At 39.2% G+C, this 19,349-nt stretch overlaps 2 protein-coding genes across 8 annotated transcripts in view; one reads left to right on the top strand and one right to left on the bottom strand.

Moving 5' to 3' along the window:
* Positions 1–765: 765 nt before the first annotated feature.
* Positions 766–14,269, bottom strand: SYT15 (synaptotagmin 15). Of its 3 annotated transcripts, none has more exons than XM_085323670.1 (8): positions 14,163–14,269; positions 10,494–10,692; positions 9,695–9,837; positions 8,847–9,142; positions 7,847–8,017; positions 6,859–6,979; positions 4,080–4,259; positions 766–1,562 (listed from the first exon to the last, which is right to left on the bottom strand). In XM_085323670.1, exons 1-8 carry the CDS (start codon positions 14,167–14,169, stop codon positions 1,405–1,407), a joined length of 1,275 nt encoding a protein of 424 aa, XP_085179796.1. In that variant the 5' UTR covers positions 14,170–14,269; the 3' UTR covers positions 766–1,404. The 3 variants fall into 3 exon arrangements, with proteins under 3 accessions (XP_085179796.1, XP_085179798.1, XP_085179797.1); XM_085323671.1 differs by lacking the exon at positions 766–1,562 and adding an exon at positions 2,634–2,793; XM_085323672.1 differs by lacking the exons at positions 9,695–9,837; positions 14,163–14,269 and having other exon boundaries at positions 10,494–10,654.
* The window catches only part of GPRIN2 (G protein regulated inducer of neurite outgrowth 2), a 40,300-nt gene continuing 28,172 nt past the window's right edge, over positions 7,222–19,349 (top strand). Inside the window, exons 1-6 of one of the 5 annotated variants that reach the window (XM_085323665.1) lie at positions 9,009–9,172; positions 10,552–10,618; positions 11,429–11,654; positions 11,777–11,960; positions 16,381–16,521; positions 17,358–17,528. The gene's annotated coding sequence lies outside the window, so the exon portion shown is untranslated. Of the gene's footprint in view, positions 7,253–7,918; positions 8,120–9,008; positions 9,173–10,551; positions 10,619–11,428; positions 11,655–11,776; positions 11,961–16,380; positions 16,522–17,357; positions 17,529–19,349 lie in introns of those variants that run through there. The other 4 variants (XM_085323666.1, XM_085323667.1, XM_085323664.1 and 1 more) reach the window with 4 other exon arrangements.

The following is a 19,349-nucleotide window of genomic DNA, read 5'->3' as shown; positions in this document are numbered from 1 at the left end:
TTCTTGTCTTCCAAACAGAAAACTGCTGCGTTATCTTTCTGTGCCTCCCTCTGGTATGGAAATTTCCTCCTTAGGAGCTTTCTGACCTGTTAAATGTAAGGCTTCTTGCTCCCTTTCTGTTTCAACAAGCTGCTGCATTTAGGATGTACTTTTATTTTAAGAGATTAATCTCCAAATAATATCTAGTCCCTCATTTCTTCCGTTAAAGGAAGGGCAGACTAGTACAGGTGACAATCATCATTAGGCTTCTTAAAGGACTAGTGTAGGTATAATTGTAATTGGGAGGGGAGGTAAAGAGTGATGCACAGAGGAATAGACACAGATAAATTCTCTGCTTCAGTAGTGACAGGATTTCTTCTCTGTTCCTATTTTCTAAAACAAGAATGTAACCATTAATGTCTGTTCTAAAATATTGATCAGTTCCTGCTCACTGCCACTTGAATGGGTTGTACTTTTATTGAACAAATGCTAAGTTTATTGCAGAACTTCAAAAATTCTCATGTTYATCATAGTCATGGGGAGCATTGAGGAGGATGTCGCATTTTGTGTGATTTTTGTCTGTTTCTTGTGTACTTCTTGGATTGGGATTTTTCTGTGCATAAAGGACCTTTCTCATGTTACTTTGATAAACTTGAGCAACATCAAGTACATCGGTAAGTGCATTTAAATACATTTCTTCATGAGTTTACTTGTAATTATTGGGCACACAAACATTATTTTATAAGAAGCATAAAGAGACCACACTGGTACAGTGCATTATATTATTATATTGTACACCAAGTCAGACAAGTGARCAAAAGCCCCTCATTTCCCAGTTTAAAGGTGTTTGTTAATAGACATTGTGCATTACATGTATCTGCCTGCACAAACTAATAAACATAACTGCCAGAAGCATCCTTAGCAACTCACTTTGAAGATCTTTAATTTTTATTGATATGGTTTAAATCATAAAGGCAGAGAAGGTATATTTGCTAAAATTGCTTTATCATACTAATACAACTAATATACAGTTTATATAAAGTTACATATAGTTCTTTCCCAGATCTGATACATTGCCTATTAGTCTGTTTTGCAGTAGTCCTGTAGGAGTAATATTTGAAAAAACTACTCTGGGTTTGGGGGCACTGACATTACTCATCTGGAGAAGATACACTGAGGTTTGAGCTTTTTTTTAAGGTTCAACTAAATATAATGAGTCTGGACTTTCTTTTACCTAGTGGTGTGCTAAGCAATGCAGGATGGGGGTACCATATAACATCTCATGTCAGGGAACAGGTGGAGTCTGTTATTTTAGAGTGCCTCTCAGATATATTCTCATACACAGTATTTCCTGTAGATGATAACAATATTGTCAAAGTGGAAAGTGTTCTAATCTCAGAGAAGCCCTGTTTTTAATATATTGAATTAATTAGTGTTGTATCCTGTTTGAAAGGAAGTCAGCTTTATTTCAGCTGTGGAGATTACAGTCTTCTTGGAGCATACTTGTACAAAATGTTCCATTGCAATAGTCTGTTTATCTGGTTTATGACTGCAGGGTGTGAAAGGTGCAGAGTTCAGGTCCCCTGTGAACAATCAAGAAGAAAAGTCCTATTTCTCTTATTTTGATTAAAGATTGCTCTGAATTATTTCACAGAAAAAAATATTTACTTAATGAAGAAAACTCTACCACTGAAACAGATTTGTGCCATAGGGGCTTAAGCAAATTGGTCAGATTTTCCGTGTAAGAGTGGCCATCCTAGGTGAAACTCAAGATCCTTGTCACTCATGTTCTGTATCTTGCACAGGTAAAAAGCATGTGTTTGGGGAAAACTGTAAGGACAGGGCAGGCACCTAGTGACACTTCCCCTGAGTACTCCAATACTGCTGCAAGCCTCGAGTCATTTCTGCCTTAAGGACTTCTTTTTTGTTTCTCTGTCAGTGTCAGCAAAATGTTGTATGTTGGGGTCAGCTGAGAATAGCTAACTGAATTACTGGAAGAAGTAAGCTGTGCTGAGGGGCATGAACAGGTGCTTATAGGTATTTTAATAATATCCACTCAGTGTTTTCCATCRTTCGTATTTGAAAGAGGTTTTAAATGTAGTGCTATTTTAAATATATTGCAACTATTTAAYATTTGCTCAACATATTTTGGACTTTGACAGTGTTTTGACAGTTTCATGCTTAGCAGACCTCCATCTGTTTTGGTGAATCCAGTCTATCCATGGTGATGCAGTGCACTAGGCTGTTAGGCCTTATATCATAATTGACTATTCTTAGGTTATTTTGTGTTCCATTCAAATGACAGCAGCATTTGTTGTCCACTAGTCAAAAAAACATGGGAGATCATATTTATGTCTTCCTGCTTTGTTTGCTCTGCTATGTACTAATTAAAATGGAAAAATGCTTTGAAGAGAGAGAGGGAAGATAAGAGTTCCAGCATACCAGGGACCAAGTCTTCTGTTTGTATTTGGGGAAGGAAAAATGTTACCTTGTTATGTTCTTGTCCAGTTGGGAGCATTAAACGGTCAAAGATTTTGCACCATTTATCATTAGATTTTGAAAGACAGTGAGAGCTTCTCCATATTAAGGTTAAAGGGTTTTTTCTTTCTCTTTTTTTCCTTCTTTCTCTTTTTTTTTCTTTCTTTTTCTTTTTTTTTTTTCCTCAGAGTAATGGCACTTAAGTGCTGTGGCAGAGAGCATGCCATCGTTTAACCAGTTCCTTGGGCTTGCTGATCATCTCATTCCAGTGTTCTAGTTCTTTGCCCCGAGTGTACATGAAGGGCCCAACTACTACACGCCCCAGCAGGTGTGTTTCTGGGGGAAAAAAGAAAGCAGATAGTGATCAGCTTCTGTTGAATCCTCACCTAAAGTTAGAATATTAGCCTTTATTTCTGAGATGCATGTTGTGAAGTTATTTCCAAACCGAAGTTTTCATTAAGGAATTCACTCTAGATCTCAAGTTCCCCTAGTGTCTATGTGCTATGGAAGTACTGTAGTAAGTATTTAGTCAGTTTAGGCTTACTCTGCCTACACTCTAAATGAGAAKCAATGTAAAGTGCACAGATCCTTATCTGCCCAGACTCTACCTCAAGTTTATTGTGGAACTGTGCCCTAGTTTTGGGCAGCAGCAACCTTTGTAGGATTCAGATAGTGCTCTTGCTTGGGAAAAATACACTTAGTTACTGGAGCAGCAGCTGGGAGCCACAGTATGTGGGATCTATTTCATGCTCTTACATTGACCAACCTCTTCCAATGAGTAGAGCATTTCTCCTTGTCTGAACTTTTCAGCTGCAGATGAGGAAAATAATTTGAACTTGTCTTACATGAACTTCAGAATGTAAAGCATTTGTGTGTCTGCAAGTACAAATGATGAAAGATTTGATTATTGATCTTAGTACAAGTCTTTGTCAAGCCTCAAAAAACCTGCCAGGAATCTTACCTAAAAAATTTTTCTTTAAGGGTATGTGAGTCCAAAAATAATGTTTTGTTATAGAGATTATATTTGCACTGCAGGAAGAGATGATTGCTTTATGACAGCAGAAACATTGAATTCTGATTTGCTCTCATAGCAGACCTCCTTAATGAAATTTCCAGCAATTGGTAACAAGTGACTTCAAGCATCAGGTTTTCTGCCAGGAAAAGGCAATGCTTGTAATGTCTCTTTCCTCTATCTCATTATGTAAACTATTGTGAAAATTAAAACTTCTTTTCCTCTTTCAAATTTGATTAAGAATGGTTAATTGCTTCAGAATTTGTGGGTTGTGGGCTATACACACAAATGTTCACAGAACATAATTGCATAAGCTTATTTCCTTAGGGGATACCAAAATGAAATAAAAGTATAGCTGCTTATATATAGGGACAGTGACTAGTCTACATAGTCGTGTCTTATGTTTAATCTTTAGCCTTTGAAAGACAGACATACCTACTGCAAGTAAGTTGTTCTACTTTTTAAAGAAACAGGCTGTAAAATACCCCAAACTACTTTGATTTTTTTTTTTAATGATTACTGCTGAAAAGGAATGAATTTCTCACGGGTTTAAAATAACTCTGAAATATGTGAGATTTATGATATCTTAAATGTAACTTATGTATCTTACTGTCTCCCTCGATATTCTGGAACACGGATAGACTCAGGCTTGCAGTATCCAGTTCTGTCTGATCTGCCTTGAAGCTGAAGGTTTCATTATACACTGGACTGAGGGATCCCAGAACAGCTGCTGTCTTTTTACTTTTGATGAATTTATTATGGTTCATTAGTGAGACTTTGACATATATACCTTGGATTAAAAAAGAAAAAAAAAATCAAAAAGAAAATACATCACAGGCATTTGAGAGGAGAGGCTGAAGGCAATTTCAGACTTTTAAGAGTCAATAATAGTTATAGCATTAGATTATGAAGGATTCAAGAAACCTAAGGCAATAAGGCAATGTATAAAATGAATTCGGGAGAACACAAAGTATTTAGATTGCAGTGCACTTTCTCAGTTTATGAGCTGTCGCTGAAAGGAGCAGTCCTACTCCTACCCTGCATCCTTGATCACGTTTGTGTCTTCCCTTCCATCTRATGAAGATTGTCTTTGAAGGCTTAGTTTGTTGGATTGGTATTAATTTCATATGTTTGATCACATGGTCATTCACTCCAACACAAAGGAGGCTGTGAGGGCTGGACCACGTTTTACAGCAACAGCTGGCACTTGGATCAGATAAGTTTCTGATAAAACTGAATCTCTTTGGAGGAGCAGCAGTCTCCTATTCAAACAGTCCTTAAGCAAAAGGTTTTCCAATGGATACTAAGGAATTTTTTTGAAAATTAAAGGAAAAGATGTGAAAGAATGCTTTCAAATGATCTATCTTCTCTTTTTCTTCTAGAAAATATTATGAGGAGGTAGAAGTGGAAGAAGAACAATAATAAAAACACCTTGCTTTGCTTTCTGAAGRTAAAGTGACCAGTATTACATGGTAGTGTCATTCAGTGCGTCTTTGAAAATGAGATCCAGAGTAGCCTGAAATTTTCCATTCTTCCTTCCTCTCTGCAAAATTTATTGACAAGCATAAGGAAGTTTCATCCTAATTACTAGCTAAAGATCTGTTCTTTTCCAGTGAAGCAGTTAAGACATTCCCTGCTGCTACTGTGTTTATTACTCTCTGCTATTCAGTTGATTAAAGCTAATCTGTATAGCAAAAAAAAAAAAAAAGAGACTATAAGTGTCGGGACAGATCCAGCACTGAGAAGATCCTACTGTCACTTTATTTCCACAGATCCATTAGGCTCTCATTACTGTTTGAGTGGCTGCCGGTTTACCAGAATAGGTGCTTTTCCTGTCAGGGCTGTGTTACCTGGGCACTATTTCTGGATTACTATGTAAACTGCTTGTATAAAGTCTGTTTTTCAGCTATTTATTACTTGCTTCCTTATTAATTCTTAAACATTTAACTCACAAATTTTAATCTAAAAATACCTCCTTACTGTCCTACACTGTATCTTCCATCAAAGATTAGTGTCACTTTAGAAAAGAGCCCATCTCTCTCTCCTTTTTTTTTTAAATTTGTTTACCTTCAAGTCATACTTGAAGGGCATTATCAAATGAAATAACACTCAATGCATTTAATGCTCATGTGTTTTTATCTCTAGTAATATATCCTGGAGAATTGCCTTCTGACAGCTCCTCCTTCCAGAGAGTACTCATGACTTCTGCTTGTTAGAATGAATAACCTGCAGTATACTGGTATTAAATTAACATGGAAGGTTAATGTTGGATCTATGGAAAGAAACAAATAGAATTCTGGCTCTCGGTGCTGTAGAACTTCAAAACTGAACCATTGGGCAGAGACAAGTTGTAGTGAGAGGTATTCTCCCTCTCTTRTAAACAGTTACTGACATGATACAAAATTAGGAACTTTTGCTTTTATTTCATGATGTTATTTTGCTATCTTCCAAGAACTAGTCATATTTTTTTCTGGACATCTTTATCTCAGCTATTTGTTTTCTAAAACTGATACATGATTTTTTGGTTGTCCACTGTTTCTCCTACAACAAGTGCACAGTGAATAATGTATGACTGTGCGAATTGTAAAGCTGTATATTCTCATCTTTACAGTGCTGGTTGTCTTTTACCAGTTCTGCTCTAAACAGAGCAAATTCATCTCTGTAGATGCTACTGAGTGTATTTTACATTTATATTCTTTAGTTTTAGAGCTCTTCCGAAAAATCACTAAAGATGCAGGCACATTGAATCTTGGTTCTTCCATCTATTTTTGCTACCTCTATTGATTGTGTAGATAACATTCTGAGGTAGCTTTTACATTCAACATCTCTGAGGCCAAGGACGCATGAGCAGGTTGTCCCGGGAGAACCCAAGCTGCAATAAGGGAGAAGAATTGACTCTATCTTGTGATCCCCTGAACTGAGGTCAGGCTGTCCTAAGCTGGGAACTTTCTTCCATTTCACCTGTCTCCCAGAACAGCTGTGCAGTGTGAGCAGTTGCCCTGCAGACTTTTGCCTCAGAATTCTTGGCCTTGGGTCAACTTTTTGAATGTAACTATTGCCTGAAATGCCACCTTCTTTGAACTGGAGTGAAGTAAAGGAATGTTGCTTGCTGCATAAAAGCACCGAGAGGTCAAGAAAAAAAAATGTTACAGAAGATGTGGGACAAACCATTTATTGTGATGTGAAACCAAAGCATAGCAGAGCTGAGCTATCAAAATGTTGTTATCTCAGTAACAAAGTTATGGTTTGTTTCCGCACAAATTAAGTCACCCTGATGTTTATTTTTTCTATGGAGATTCATTCAGCACAAGCTTGGGCAGGCAGATGAGGAAAGAGCAAATTAGAACAGGAATTCTGTAGCTCATAGCAGAGAGGAAGGTTGCACTTACTGGCAGCATGGCTCTCATCCTGGAGCTTTAATCCCTTTGCTCTCAGAACCACTACAGTGAGACGGCCCAGGTAGTCGTTGTAGCTGAGGGAGAACTGGATATCACCGTGCTCTGAAGGAGGCTTTGGAAGCAGAAGAGCACTAGTCAAACATATCTGAAAACCTTTCTCTTCAGACAAATGGGGCAGGGAGGGAGGAAAGATGCTTCTTCACACCGGTGGTTTCTGCCACACTGAGGTGCATTAGTGAATTGCAATGGTTTTGTATACACTATTGTAACATTTGTTAAAAACAATTGAAAATACTGTTGCTATATGTTTATTTGAAGAATATTCTGACCTGGTCCCTCCTTGTTCTTCTTTACAGGGACAGATATATTTAGTTAATCAAACAAGGTAAGTCCTTCTAGTCAAGGTCCTTGTTTTACCTGATACCTCTCCACGACATGCTATTTAGATGACCTAAAACAGTGGATGCAGGCAGCCATTCCCTTCTTCCTTCCACTGGGCACCTGAGTTACTTCTTTACTAATGGTCAGATTTCTCTTTTTTTAGATTTATGTGTAGTGGTAGTCAAACCATGCTGTCTTGTACAGTAGTACTGTTTCTTGCTTCAGGCTAATACTTWTAAGAAGCCTCCTTCAGCCTTCCTGAACTTTTGGCTTTATCTCTTCCAAGTGATGCCTATTTCCTCTCATCTTGTACTTTCTTCTATTCTTACCAATTCAAGACAACAATAGGTGCCTTCTCTTATAACTTTCTCCTTTTTAACTCATGTAACTGTTTTATAGCAATTTGATAATGATTGTACACCAAGAGCTATGGAGTCACAAGTTAGTAACATGGTAATGTTGATACCAAAAGCTTATCCAATACTTTTTCACTTAATACAGTATTTGGTACAATATTCTCCTACCTCACCTATATTCCTCTAATACTTGTAAGATGAGAGAGAGAAGTTCAATGCTAAGCAGACTAGGATGTACCTACCTCCAAGTTTTCTTTCTCCAAATCTCTCCATATAACTAGTTTGCTGTCATCAGTTAATATTTCATTTTTCAGTGGAAAGATAACTTGGCCTAGGAGATGGTGCTTCTTCTGCTTATCAACATGATAAACCAAGAATTTCAGAGTACTTTGGAACAACATTTTACTGGAAACCTGTACAGGAAGAGGAAGAATATGTTAATAAATGTAATTGCATTGGAGTCTTTTCTACTCCAGCACGGCTTCAAATGAAAAATTTCTCAAAGTGTGTTAGAGGTAGGTGGAGATTTCCTTTGATTATTTAAAGTCTAGTTTCTTAATCTGCCTAAAGTTTTAGCTATGCAGGAATTGAAAGATCCAAGCTAAAATAGAATTAGCTCATTTGGAAAATGTGAAGTTAGCTGGCAGTTTTTCAACCCGTATAGATCTAGTATTATATGCTACTTTCATCTCTAGCCACAAAAACTTAGAATTCTGTAAACATTCATTTTTTCAGTTGTTTGAACCTCAAACTTCTTTTTTAAATTTAAAGCTTGTATCTTGTGAGACAATAAGCCTTCCTGAAGCCCTTGAGCTTGGGAGCCAGGGTCCTAGCTTTACAGCACTACGCAAATATACAATACTTGTTTCTAGCTTGCTTCCACAACAAAGAACCTAAAAGCTATGAAAGCCTTAGTTAAACTAGGTTGCTTCTGGACTTCTAGAGCTGCTGGGATGCCAGCTGCTCAGCTCTAGTTCAAACTTGCATTTTCATTCTTCCAGGACAATGAAGCTTGGAATCTTTGGTGCAGTCCATATGTAAGATCAGTCCTGTAGCCACAGACTTAAGTAGCCCAGGATCTCCAGGAGGTCCAGTAATAAGTCTTMTCTCTGGTGAAAATGACTTGTATTTTGGTAGAAGTTTGTAGAAAATTACTCATTTTCACAATATACTTTCGCATATACTTTGGTTTGACAACTCAATGTTTGCAAACAAAAATCTGCCTCATCAAACAGTAAGTACCTGAAAAACAAAGTTTTCATCAAACTGTGGGTTAAGTGTTTTGCGTTTTGTTTTGGACTGCAAGTACCGTCTTTCATCAGGCAGCAAGTAGATTTTCACAAATGGACTGCAGGAATCAGCAGGAGGCTGCAGCTTTCTGACTTTAATCAAGGAGACAAGGAGCCTTTCGRACTCTTGCTCATACTCGATGGAGAACCAGAGACGGCCAATGCTGCCCTCAGGAAAATCTGTCTCACTTTGGTCTTCAGGAAACTTGTACAGCTCTGGGTTAATGGTCCCTACAACATAAGCTCCAGCTTCACAAAACAAAACACAAGCACCAGCAGGTTAGTCTCAGGACTGTAGCAGGAATTTTTTATAAACACTGCCATATTAAAAAAACATGTTAATCTCTTTAACAGTTTATCGTATAAAGTAAGGAGATTTGAACTCCKTTTCCCTGAAGTGTGAGAGAGTAATGTAGGCTACCCACCTTTGTCTTTTCTTTCAAGAGATTCTTGTGACTGTATCTTGATAATTCTGGATATTTGTGGTTGCAGTAAACAACCTTATCCACAAGAGGTGTGTCTGCTGTATCTGGAGGCAGCAGCGGGACACTCTGTGACTACCCTCATGTTGTTCCTTTATATAAAGGCGGAATGAGAGACTGCTTTGTGTGCCTTACGTGCAAATTTCCGCAACAGTGGAAAGAGCAGTTATGTTCTGGCCCAATTTTTATATTAAAAAAAATGTACTCTATAGTGTTCGGGGCTCTTACTGTATGCTGCTATGTATGGTATGGCCCCAACATGCCTGCTTCATAATATTCTGTTTCCCTTTCCAAAAGTCCCGCTTTTGCTATGTCATACCCAAAGAATGAAATGATGACCGTGGCCCAGACTGAGGAATCATGTCGGGATCACTGTCTTCCTGAACTTGTTCTTCATTCATCAAGTTAATCCAGTCTCGTCTGTGCAGTGTTGGTGGAATGATAAATGGAACGCTTCTAGATCTGCTCAGAACAACAACAGCTACTGACTTGTCTAGTTTAAATGTGAAAATCAAACTTGGTAATGGAGGGATATACTTACTGTTCTTATCTCTTGATTTTGTAAAAGGCTGTATAGAGATGGTAAGTAGAAAAGATAATACCCTTTGTTATCTGTATAATACGTAAAGGTCCAGCTAGGGATATCAGATCTTATGTCTTCAGACAGATCCCTCACTTTTCCCTTTCTTCTCATTTGGAAATAATCTTTCAAAATAAAGGAAGAATCAACAGCAACTTTTTATTTTAGAGCCCTGAACTCCACCAGTAGCTAACTCAGCCTCCTTTCAGAGCTGAAGTCATTGTTAGGTTGTCAGGTGCTTCATTCTGAGACTATACTGGCAATGACTGGCCCATGGGCCATATTTATCTAGGTAGCATAAAGTTATCCATGCACTGGTTACACTTGATGGCAATATCTCTTTAACTATTGAATTACATAAATCAGAAAAAATCATTGCATTCMTAGTATCAGAAAGCATTTTCCTAAAGAATGAAAGAAAACACGACTGATATTTTTATATACATGCATGTATTTAGATCATTTCTCATCTRAGCTTTGACAAGCTGAAATGAGTGGCCAGTAGCCTATGCTCTAAAAATGAAACAAGATTATGCACCTTGTGCTTTTTGGCTGAATTTCAGAAGATGATTGATCCTGCAAAATGGCCATTGCAGGTGTTGTCGTGACAGGACTAGCGAGCTCTTCATAAGAAGACAGGAGGCAAAATTTCTTCCAGAGCAGGTACGCAGTAATTCCAATGAGAACAAATAAAAGGATCCCTCCTATTACACCTCCAGCAACAGCAACTACTTGCTCTGTTCAAACATAGAAGCACRTAAATCAGCATAGCAGGATCAAAGTTAAGTAGGTTTTGGCAGGAGAAAAGGACATGAAAGTTGTCAAACCTATTTGACCTACATTCCAAAATGGACATGAAAATGAATTTTTAAATGAAACATGCTACCCACATGCACACTTTTGTTTTGGACTATGGCATGGCACAACAGCTGAAGATGTATGACATTAGTAGTGAGTGATTAGAAAGTGTTCAGATACTCTGACAATGATTGCAGTGCAAGAGACTTGGGAAGCACTTGTGCTAACATTTTACCTAAGCTTGCTGTGAAGTGTTGACACTCTTGTAATGAAAGAAAAAGATACAGTGAAGCACCTAACATAAAAGGTACCATAGTTTTGTTTGTTTTGTATTTTTACCTAATCATGTATATTGAACTGACACTAGAACCTGGCACAAAGAACAAAGTAAAGCTCTGGGGATTTTTTCTTTCTAGGGATGCATAAATTTTCTAATCTGGAAAGACAAATTTAAGTATCTTCTAAACACTATTTCCTGAATCCTGATTATTTCAGATAAAAACAGACTCTGTCTAACTTGCATTTTGGTTGTTTTTTGTAGTTCCGTAGTAGTAAATACTTAATAAATGTGTTTATTAATATGAGGAGTGTTCTGCTAAGGTGAGTTCGCATTAGACCAAGGGCAGACAGTTGATAATGAGCTCAATTCGTTGTTGTCCTGTGGCTTGTTTACAGTGAGTGTGCTAGAGTAAAAGACTGCAGAGACCACTTGTACGCTGTACCTGACACCCAGCTTGTCTTGGCCTACCRCTTATTTATTACCAGTGCATCCAGACATGACTGCATCTCAGCTGAGAACTGATSTAAACAGCATCTCTTCTGTCTGAAAAAGAGCCTTAACTGCAGAATTCTCTTCTACTCCACAGTCAGGGGTGCATGCAGGTGATCAGGACAGGATCAGGTGAGGACTGTGTACTGCCCCGTCTCAGTTACCAGGGTCTCCTCTGAAATGGTGGGGGCAAGGAGAACTGGAGTTCTCTCGCAACCAGCACTGACTCCCCCCACCCCCTTCTCTTTTTCTAGGGAACAGACTAGATAAGAAGCAGCTTTGGATGTGCTTCCAACCTTGGCTTTCACCAATGATTCATTTCCTTGTCAAACACCAGAAGAAAGCCTAACTGGGTAGGCTTGTCCCCCGCTGACCCCAGGGTTTCGAGGCTTAGGCTGGAATGCTCTCTGGCTCAGGGTTTAACATTTGGAATGGAAGGTGAGTTCTGACCTGAGTCGGTGTAACGTGGGGYGAGCAGGCTACAAAACTGCTTTCCAGGGACGCATGAGTTGTTTTTCTTTTGGGCAAGGTTCCCAGTGTGAGAAAAAGATTGTTAYTGTGGCTGTTAAATTTCTCCCTTATCACTAAGGCAGTGAACTCCAGCTGGTCAGTGCSTCTCTAAAATGTTCTTGCCTTTTCCTTTTCATTTTCTTTCTAACTATTCCTCTTGTATTTCTGTTTTTATCTTTGCTCCTTTCTTCAGGCTCTGAACTCTGTGAAGACACAGGCTGGAGGAACCCTTTGTTTCCTGCTTTAAATCCCTGCCGAAAGAACTTGCACTTGTCTGTGCAAGGATTTTCAGTCTTTACAGAAACAAAATATCTTTCTTGCCTCAAATAAGCTTGTGTTATGTGTATATTGATAGTATTTAGATCTGGAAATAAGTTTAGCCAGAGTTTGGAGTTTGAAAATGAGTTTTTTTTTTTTTTTAGTGTTTGAAGTGTTCTAGCAATACATGTAAAATTATGAAATATTCTAGACCTCACTGTTCATCCTATGTGCAGATAACTCTTGAGTAAGAGTGCTCAAAAATCTGAATAGTTTGTCTGTGTGAAAATAACAGGTAGCATATATGCATTATGCATATGAGCATAAGCTCATCTGTTAAAGCCTAATTGCGATTATGCTTCATTCCTTTCTCTTTTTTTCTACCTGTGCTTATTAGGTCCCTTGCAGTTAAGTCACCTGTGTGTATAACAGTACAAGCAAATTAAGATGATATAAGCACAACATATTCAGTCAACACTATTAATAGGCTTGAATAAGAGCTCAGAAAAGTAGTTTGATGTCATTTAACTTATTGATTAAGGCTATAAGAGGAACATGGGAAGTCAGTTGCAAATGTATGTATTACTGATCTTTTGTTGCCCTGTTGCAATCAGTGATATGGAATGTCCTTCAGCTACAGAACACTTGAGCAAATACCACGTGCTCCAAAATTAACCTGACTGTAGTGCCCCAAAGGCCTTTATCCCGTCATATCTCCTTTTCCTGTTTCTGCTCCGGTCATAGGAGCCAGGGTTTTTTTGCAGCTCCCCTCCAGGTGTGTTGCCTTAGCTCTCTGTGGGAATTGCCTGGCAGCTTCCCCAGGAGTCATCTACTCCGTCATGTCTCCCACCACCACAGACAGACCGCTCTGCTCCTGGCTGCTCGGGAGCGAGGGGCACCCTGCTGTCCTTGCCCCTGTAGGTGGGCTGAGTGCCTGTTGGCACTGTCCTGAGGAACAGGAAACAAATGCCTGTTTGTTATGGGTTAATGCTAATATAGAGACGAATCTGGCTGTGCTGAACTGGTAATCTAGTTTCCTTTTGTAAGAAGGTACAGTATGAGGAAACGTGAACTCAAATTCAGTCCTGAGCATGGAAATTCTTTAAGTGTGCCTGCCTTTTTAGTTTTGCAGGCCATACTCAAGTGTGTCTTTACGTGTAGTCAGTGTCTTACGGCTTTAGAAGGCCTGACTCAGAAAAATGCTTTAGCTTAGTGCCAGTGAGCGTAATAGAAATTMATGGTGTGCTTCATACAGGTGTAGTATCAGCAGTACAAATGCTTATATGGTTGGTGATTTTAGACTCTACTCTGACATATGTACATTAAAGAAAAAATAACATTTCAAGGGCCATAAAAGTTGAAGCAAGCTCAACAGGACTTTTTATGAACTTGTCTTAACCTTTATAGTAAGCCTTCTGGAGTTACGACCAGGTAGTTCTTCCTCAGAATTTTTAATCCCTATATAAGTGCTCAGATTTATAACATGGGTGCAACACAGGTAACATAACATTGGTATAAACCAAATGATTTGGGGAGGTGGGGGGAGTAAACTCTGTACACTGGCTGTTGCGCTCTGTGACTCGCACAACCAGCCGGTTAGATGATGGGAAAGTGTTCAAGGCACAGAAGGAAAATCAGCGACGAGTGACAGACCTGCAAGTTGCGCAGCGGCGTTCCCTTAGGCTCCCAAAGCGGGTCGGACAGCCGGACAGCCGTTTAAGCCCAGAGGAAGGAGCCGAGCTGAGCTCTTGTCCGGGTTTCCCTGCCGCGCGTGTGCGYGGGGATTGGGGAAGGGGCGCAGCAGGCCGTGCCGGGGCAGCGGCGGCGCGGGGGAAGCGCCGCGCAGGCAGCTGTGCGGCGCAGAGCACTTACCGGGCATGGGTGCTGGGGCTCCGGGGGCTCACAGCCGCGGCCCCATCTCCGCTGCCCCACGGCCGCCGCGATCCCCCCGCCGGGGCCGCGGCCGCCCCCGCTGCCTGCTCTTCACGGCCGGCGGCGCCCTGGGACAGCCCCTCCTCAGCCCGCCCCTGCGGCCGCCTGGTGGCTGGGCGCGCTGGGCAGAGCCTGGCCGCGTTGGTGCGGATCGTCGTCCTCTGGGGCGGTGAGGAGAGGCGGCGAGGTGCGCGTTAAGACGCCGGTGCAGCCTTAGCTAGGGAGCTCCTGCACGCCGGCTGCCCTCTCCCGGAGCCGGGCACCCGGAGCCGGGCTGGGAGCCGCGCCCGGGGAGCGCGCTCATCTCGCCGTTGCGAGATTGGACGTTCTTGCTCAAATTTGATGTTCCTCGGTCACTTACGAATTTACAGTAAAGGGTCGGAGCTAAAATGTTTGCATAACGCGTATTTCTCAGCTTAATTTTGTCCTGTAAAATTTGAATCAGACTCTATAGGCTGTTTCCAGAAAACAGAATGTTGTTTTGCCTATGCTTAAATAATATATATGTATATATATCCTGCTATTTGGTCTTTTAATAGCTCTTCAGCTACCAGCTAGGGAGGGCATGGTGGAGATTTGCAGGGGAGTAGCTATTGTACCAGATAAACCTTCTGTCTCCCCTAGAAAAACCTGTGCAACTTTGGCTTCGTGAGATGATTTTGAAAACTACTGTTATGCTCAGAACACACTTTATTAGTAGCTTAACTCTTAAAATTTCTATAGGGAAAAAAACAACACACAGGATTTAAAGCTTTTAATAAAATACGTATGCATGAAGAACCATAGAAAGGCTACTTAGGCAATTACAGCTTTTCCTAATTGTGTTTTCAAATGTAATGATTTTTTAATGTTTTACCTSTGTAATAAACATAGCTAAAGAGATTACCTGTTTATTAACTAACGGAATTACCTGGACCTAGCTCTGAAAGGAAGTTATTCAGTATCACTTTTTCTACCTGCTTGGCAATGTTTGTTTTTTTCAGAAAGTATGGAAGAATCAGTACCCTGAATTTAAAATATGATTGTGTTTGTATTCTATATGCTGCCTCTGTTTGTGACTTAGTATTGTAGGCATTTGCATTGTGCCTTTTAATCTAAAACCTGAAGAAATATGTAGGAATTAAATCAGTGGGATTCTAATGAAATATAATCAATTTCTATGAAATTCTAGAATTATTTTAATAACACTTAAAATCTTCTGCTGAAGATGTAGTTTGGTTTACCTTTTTCTATTTAATTCTTTAAGACTCTTTTGTAAGAAAGAAAGTGTTAGATAAGTTTTACGTTAAAAACATAAAACTCCTTATTTCAATTTTGTCTTTTTAATATATTGTTAGCTCTTAAGTGACYGTTGCACAGCCAATGGCCTTTGCTATTTCTATTTCTATAATGAATTCACAGGAAAGAGCAAGAGAGCTGTACCTTAATATGATATTAAGGGAATGAAGTATACCACAAGTGTTTTACACTCTTGAGAATACCTCTTTACAAGCAAGTTTAGGACTACTGAAAATTGAGGTGTGTGGCAAGGCAATGACTGGCTGCTCTCCGTTATAGTGTCCTGTCTTCAGCTCACATTTTCGTCTGTGTGAGGAGGTGTAACATTGCTGGAAACATCTGATTGCACAGCAGGTGACACGTCTGGCTAGGATCATTAACAGTTCAATAGTTTTCTATACAGCAAACTGTGCCGCTTGTGTAGGAGGATGTGAAGTGTATGTGCCTGGGAGGCAATAACCAGCTGCTGGTTTAGCTCTTGTTTCTTTGGGCCGATGCATGGGGTGGGAGGGCTTGGAGGAGGAGTTTTCACTCTCTCCAAAATCCTGTGGAAGGAGCTAATGACTCCATTGCTGAGCAGGAAGCTTTCATTTCCATCTTGTGCACCTCCACACACTTGGCCTCTAATTTTTTTGTGCTGAGTTTTAAAATCAGACAGAAATCAAGATCAATAAAAAGGAGGTGAGGGACATGATTATACCTTCCCCTATTTCTGATAGAAACCTCCTTCCTACCCTACTTTAAAGTTTTGCTGTTTCATCCTAGACAGCCCACAGTAAAACATTCAGTCTTATTATATGTTGAAGGAAATAAGATAAACTAATTTTAAAATAAGCATACAACTACTGACTGCCACATGTCTGGATGTGTCTGCTTCCAGCAGGTACTTGAACTCCCTTGAGAAGGATGGCTGGCAGATGAAGGATGTTCCTCTGTGCCCACTGTGTATCTGGTTATGGTTCCAGCTAGGAGCAAGATATGATTTTCTTCATTATTTTAAATCACCAGCTTTAAGTTCAAGGTGTGTGGGTTTGTGTGGGGGAATTTTGTTTTTATTTTTTAAGCCGATCTGTCTGTATTCACATACTGYAATTTCACTGTTGTATCAGAGAATTTTGGAAACTCCTTAAGAGGCTTTCTACCTGAGTTCTGCTTCTCCTGCATTTTAACAAGTCTGTTCATTTCAAATATAAGCTATTGTTTTGACTAAAAATGTATTCTGCAAACATGGCCTTAGCTGGCCAGAGTTGATTCTCACACTGCTTCTCAGCAGATGTTGTATTCACTTAGTGAAGTTGCTCGACTGTTGTGTATGAAAAATGGTTATGTTTTCTAAGAAAAGGTTTCTCTGTGGAAAAGCTGAGAGCAAGCTGAGAAGTTTAATATTTTGTGGACCTAGATATTGTCCTATAAACATTCTGTAAAATCCCTGGCACATTTTTTGTACAATAATATATACTTCTTACTGTTTGCAGATCTGGGTCTCATTTCTTACAGTAAAACCTTAGGCCTTTAAATGGTCATGTAAATACTCCCTTTTTAACCACCAAGTTAGGTTTAGTGTACTTCAAAATAATCACCAAGACTTTCTAGATTTGGAATATGGGGTAAGGAGCACCCTACATTCTCCCCACATTTTTAGTAATTTTTGTAGTATTGGCAACCATTCACAAGTTGTGAATTTGGCCCCAAAATAATAGTATATATTTCTTAAATATTTCTTTTCATTTACCTTCTGGTTTTTAATTCTGGCACATTCTTGTCATCTTTGCAAAAATATACCTTCTAATGGAATAACATTATCTCATGATCCTGGAGAGATACCAAACGCTGTAGTTTGTACTGTGTTTTTGACAGCACTTTGCATACAGGCGGTTTCCTTGCTTTGCTGGTCTTTCTGTTTCATACCCTGGAACGATGACACCATTTTTGTGACTGCTGTGGTGGAGGCTCTCTTCTAGCTTCAGCACAGCTGAAATGCCTACGAAAAAGGCAGGCATGCTTCCTGGAGGAGGGGTGTTGGAAAAGGTAAGCCTGAACAGCTGTAGAAATGTTATTCCTAAACCATCTGAAAAATAAAAAATGGAGCCAAAAGTGCATTATCATTTCTTAAGGAATTGATTTTAAATGTTGATATGCTCAATCTAAAGCATATTCTGTTGTGAAACAGTTTTCTGAAATGTTAATTTAAACACAATCACTACTGTGCTCCTGAGACAGTAACTTCAGTTACATGTCTGTTTGCATCTTTAGCTTACGATATTACTTATGCTGGAATGGGTGAAATTGAAATCTATGTATTTCTTAAATTGTATATTTTTGTGAAATATTTATTCAGTGTTTTTTACCATCGTGTTTATAGTCAGGTTCATTAAATATAATTACTTGACGTTGTTTAATTAATTACTTAACCTCACAACAGAGGATAGAGAAATTTTTAAGGAAGTCAGAGCTGTAAAATCACAAGCATCAGTAGATCTTTCTAACTAATTACTAATTAGCATAATTCAGTTGACAGTTTCCCTCTAAAATTGAATTCCTATTGTAGTTTATGAATATTCTTAAAATTACAACAGATTATATTATACAAAAGGTTAATTTTAGTCCAACTTGGCAGCCATAGAATGATTTTTAAATCTAGGCATTTTGCATAAAATATATCCAAATTCTGCTACCTTCTTTCCCCATTTATTATATTCGTAAAATTTGACTTTCCGGTGGATGGCCTCTAAGACTAGAGAAAGGCTTCTAGACAAAGGTAGATTTTCTTTTTCCAATTWAAATAGGACTAGTTTTACTGAGCCTAGTGAATCAGCTAGGGACATAATAGATTAGGATCTGCATGGAGTATTGATGGACATCCTAAGTACAATAAATAGATTAGATCAAGAGGTATAATTCTGAATGGCTGAAATAATAAGAGTACTTAAAATTTCTATAGAGCTTTTCATTCCCAGGCTCCTGAATTCTGTACCAGCATTAATTACTGGTAGTTAACCTTCACAAAAGCTTTTTGAAATAGTTATTGTTATCCTTATTTTATAGATTGTTTAATAACTGGAGTCACTCCAGATTTACACTTGTGTAACTGAGATAAGAATTTCTCCCACAATCTACTCCTGGCCTTGAACTGATGCCTAGTTCTTGGCTTTGCCAGGCTACAGACATTTGATTATTTCAGAAAAGAAAATGTGAAAGAAAAATCTAGTCTGTCATAAAACATCCCTTAAGCAGATCTGTTCTAGGAGCCACCTGTTAACTGCTTTCAAAAGAAAAGCTGGGAATGTGAGAGTGAAGAAATCCAGAAGGGGGTTAGCCTGCCAGAATTGTTTTCTCTGTTTTACTGTTGAATGTTGTTGTCTTTCTCCCAGAGTGTCGCATATTAGAGTCCAGAACAGCGCTCCCGGTAAAATAACGTGTATGAAATTCTGATGGGTACAGCTGGGGACAGAGGCAGGGCCAAAGCGGAGGGCAGGAAAACGTATTCAAAAGCTACCGTGTTTGGTGCTCATATAAGAACCTGGAGAGAAAGAGAGCAAAATAAAATATGATATTAACCTAGTAAAGGGCCTTGGGGTCCTTCTTTGGTATTTCATCTTGAGCCCAGTAAAACCCCTGATACTGTAGCTAACCTTGATATTCTTCCCTGAGAGGCAGGCAGAGAGCTTTCTGCGCTGTCACGGGTCCTCTGCCTGGCTGCATCTTTCCCGTCTGCTTCCTGCTGAAGCAGAAGTGATCACTGGAACCTGTGGGCACACAAAAACTGTTCGTCCTCTTCTGCTAGGTATTGAAGTCTCTCACAGATGTAAGGGTAACATATTCTTTTTTTTTTTTTTTTTTTTTTTTTTT

The sequence above is a fragment of the Rhea americana genome, unplaced genomic scaffold (assembly GCF_003343005.1).
Source record: "Rhea americana isolate MKP2758 unplaced genomic scaffold, rheAme1 scaffold_86, whole genome shotgun sequence".
NCBI classification, from domain to species: domain Eukaryota; kingdom Metazoa; phylum Chordata; class Aves; order Rheiformes; family Rheidae; genus Rhea; species Rhea americana.
The sequence above is the reverse complement of the archived record's forward strand: the minus strand, read 5'-3'. Positions and strand labels throughout refer to the sequence as shown.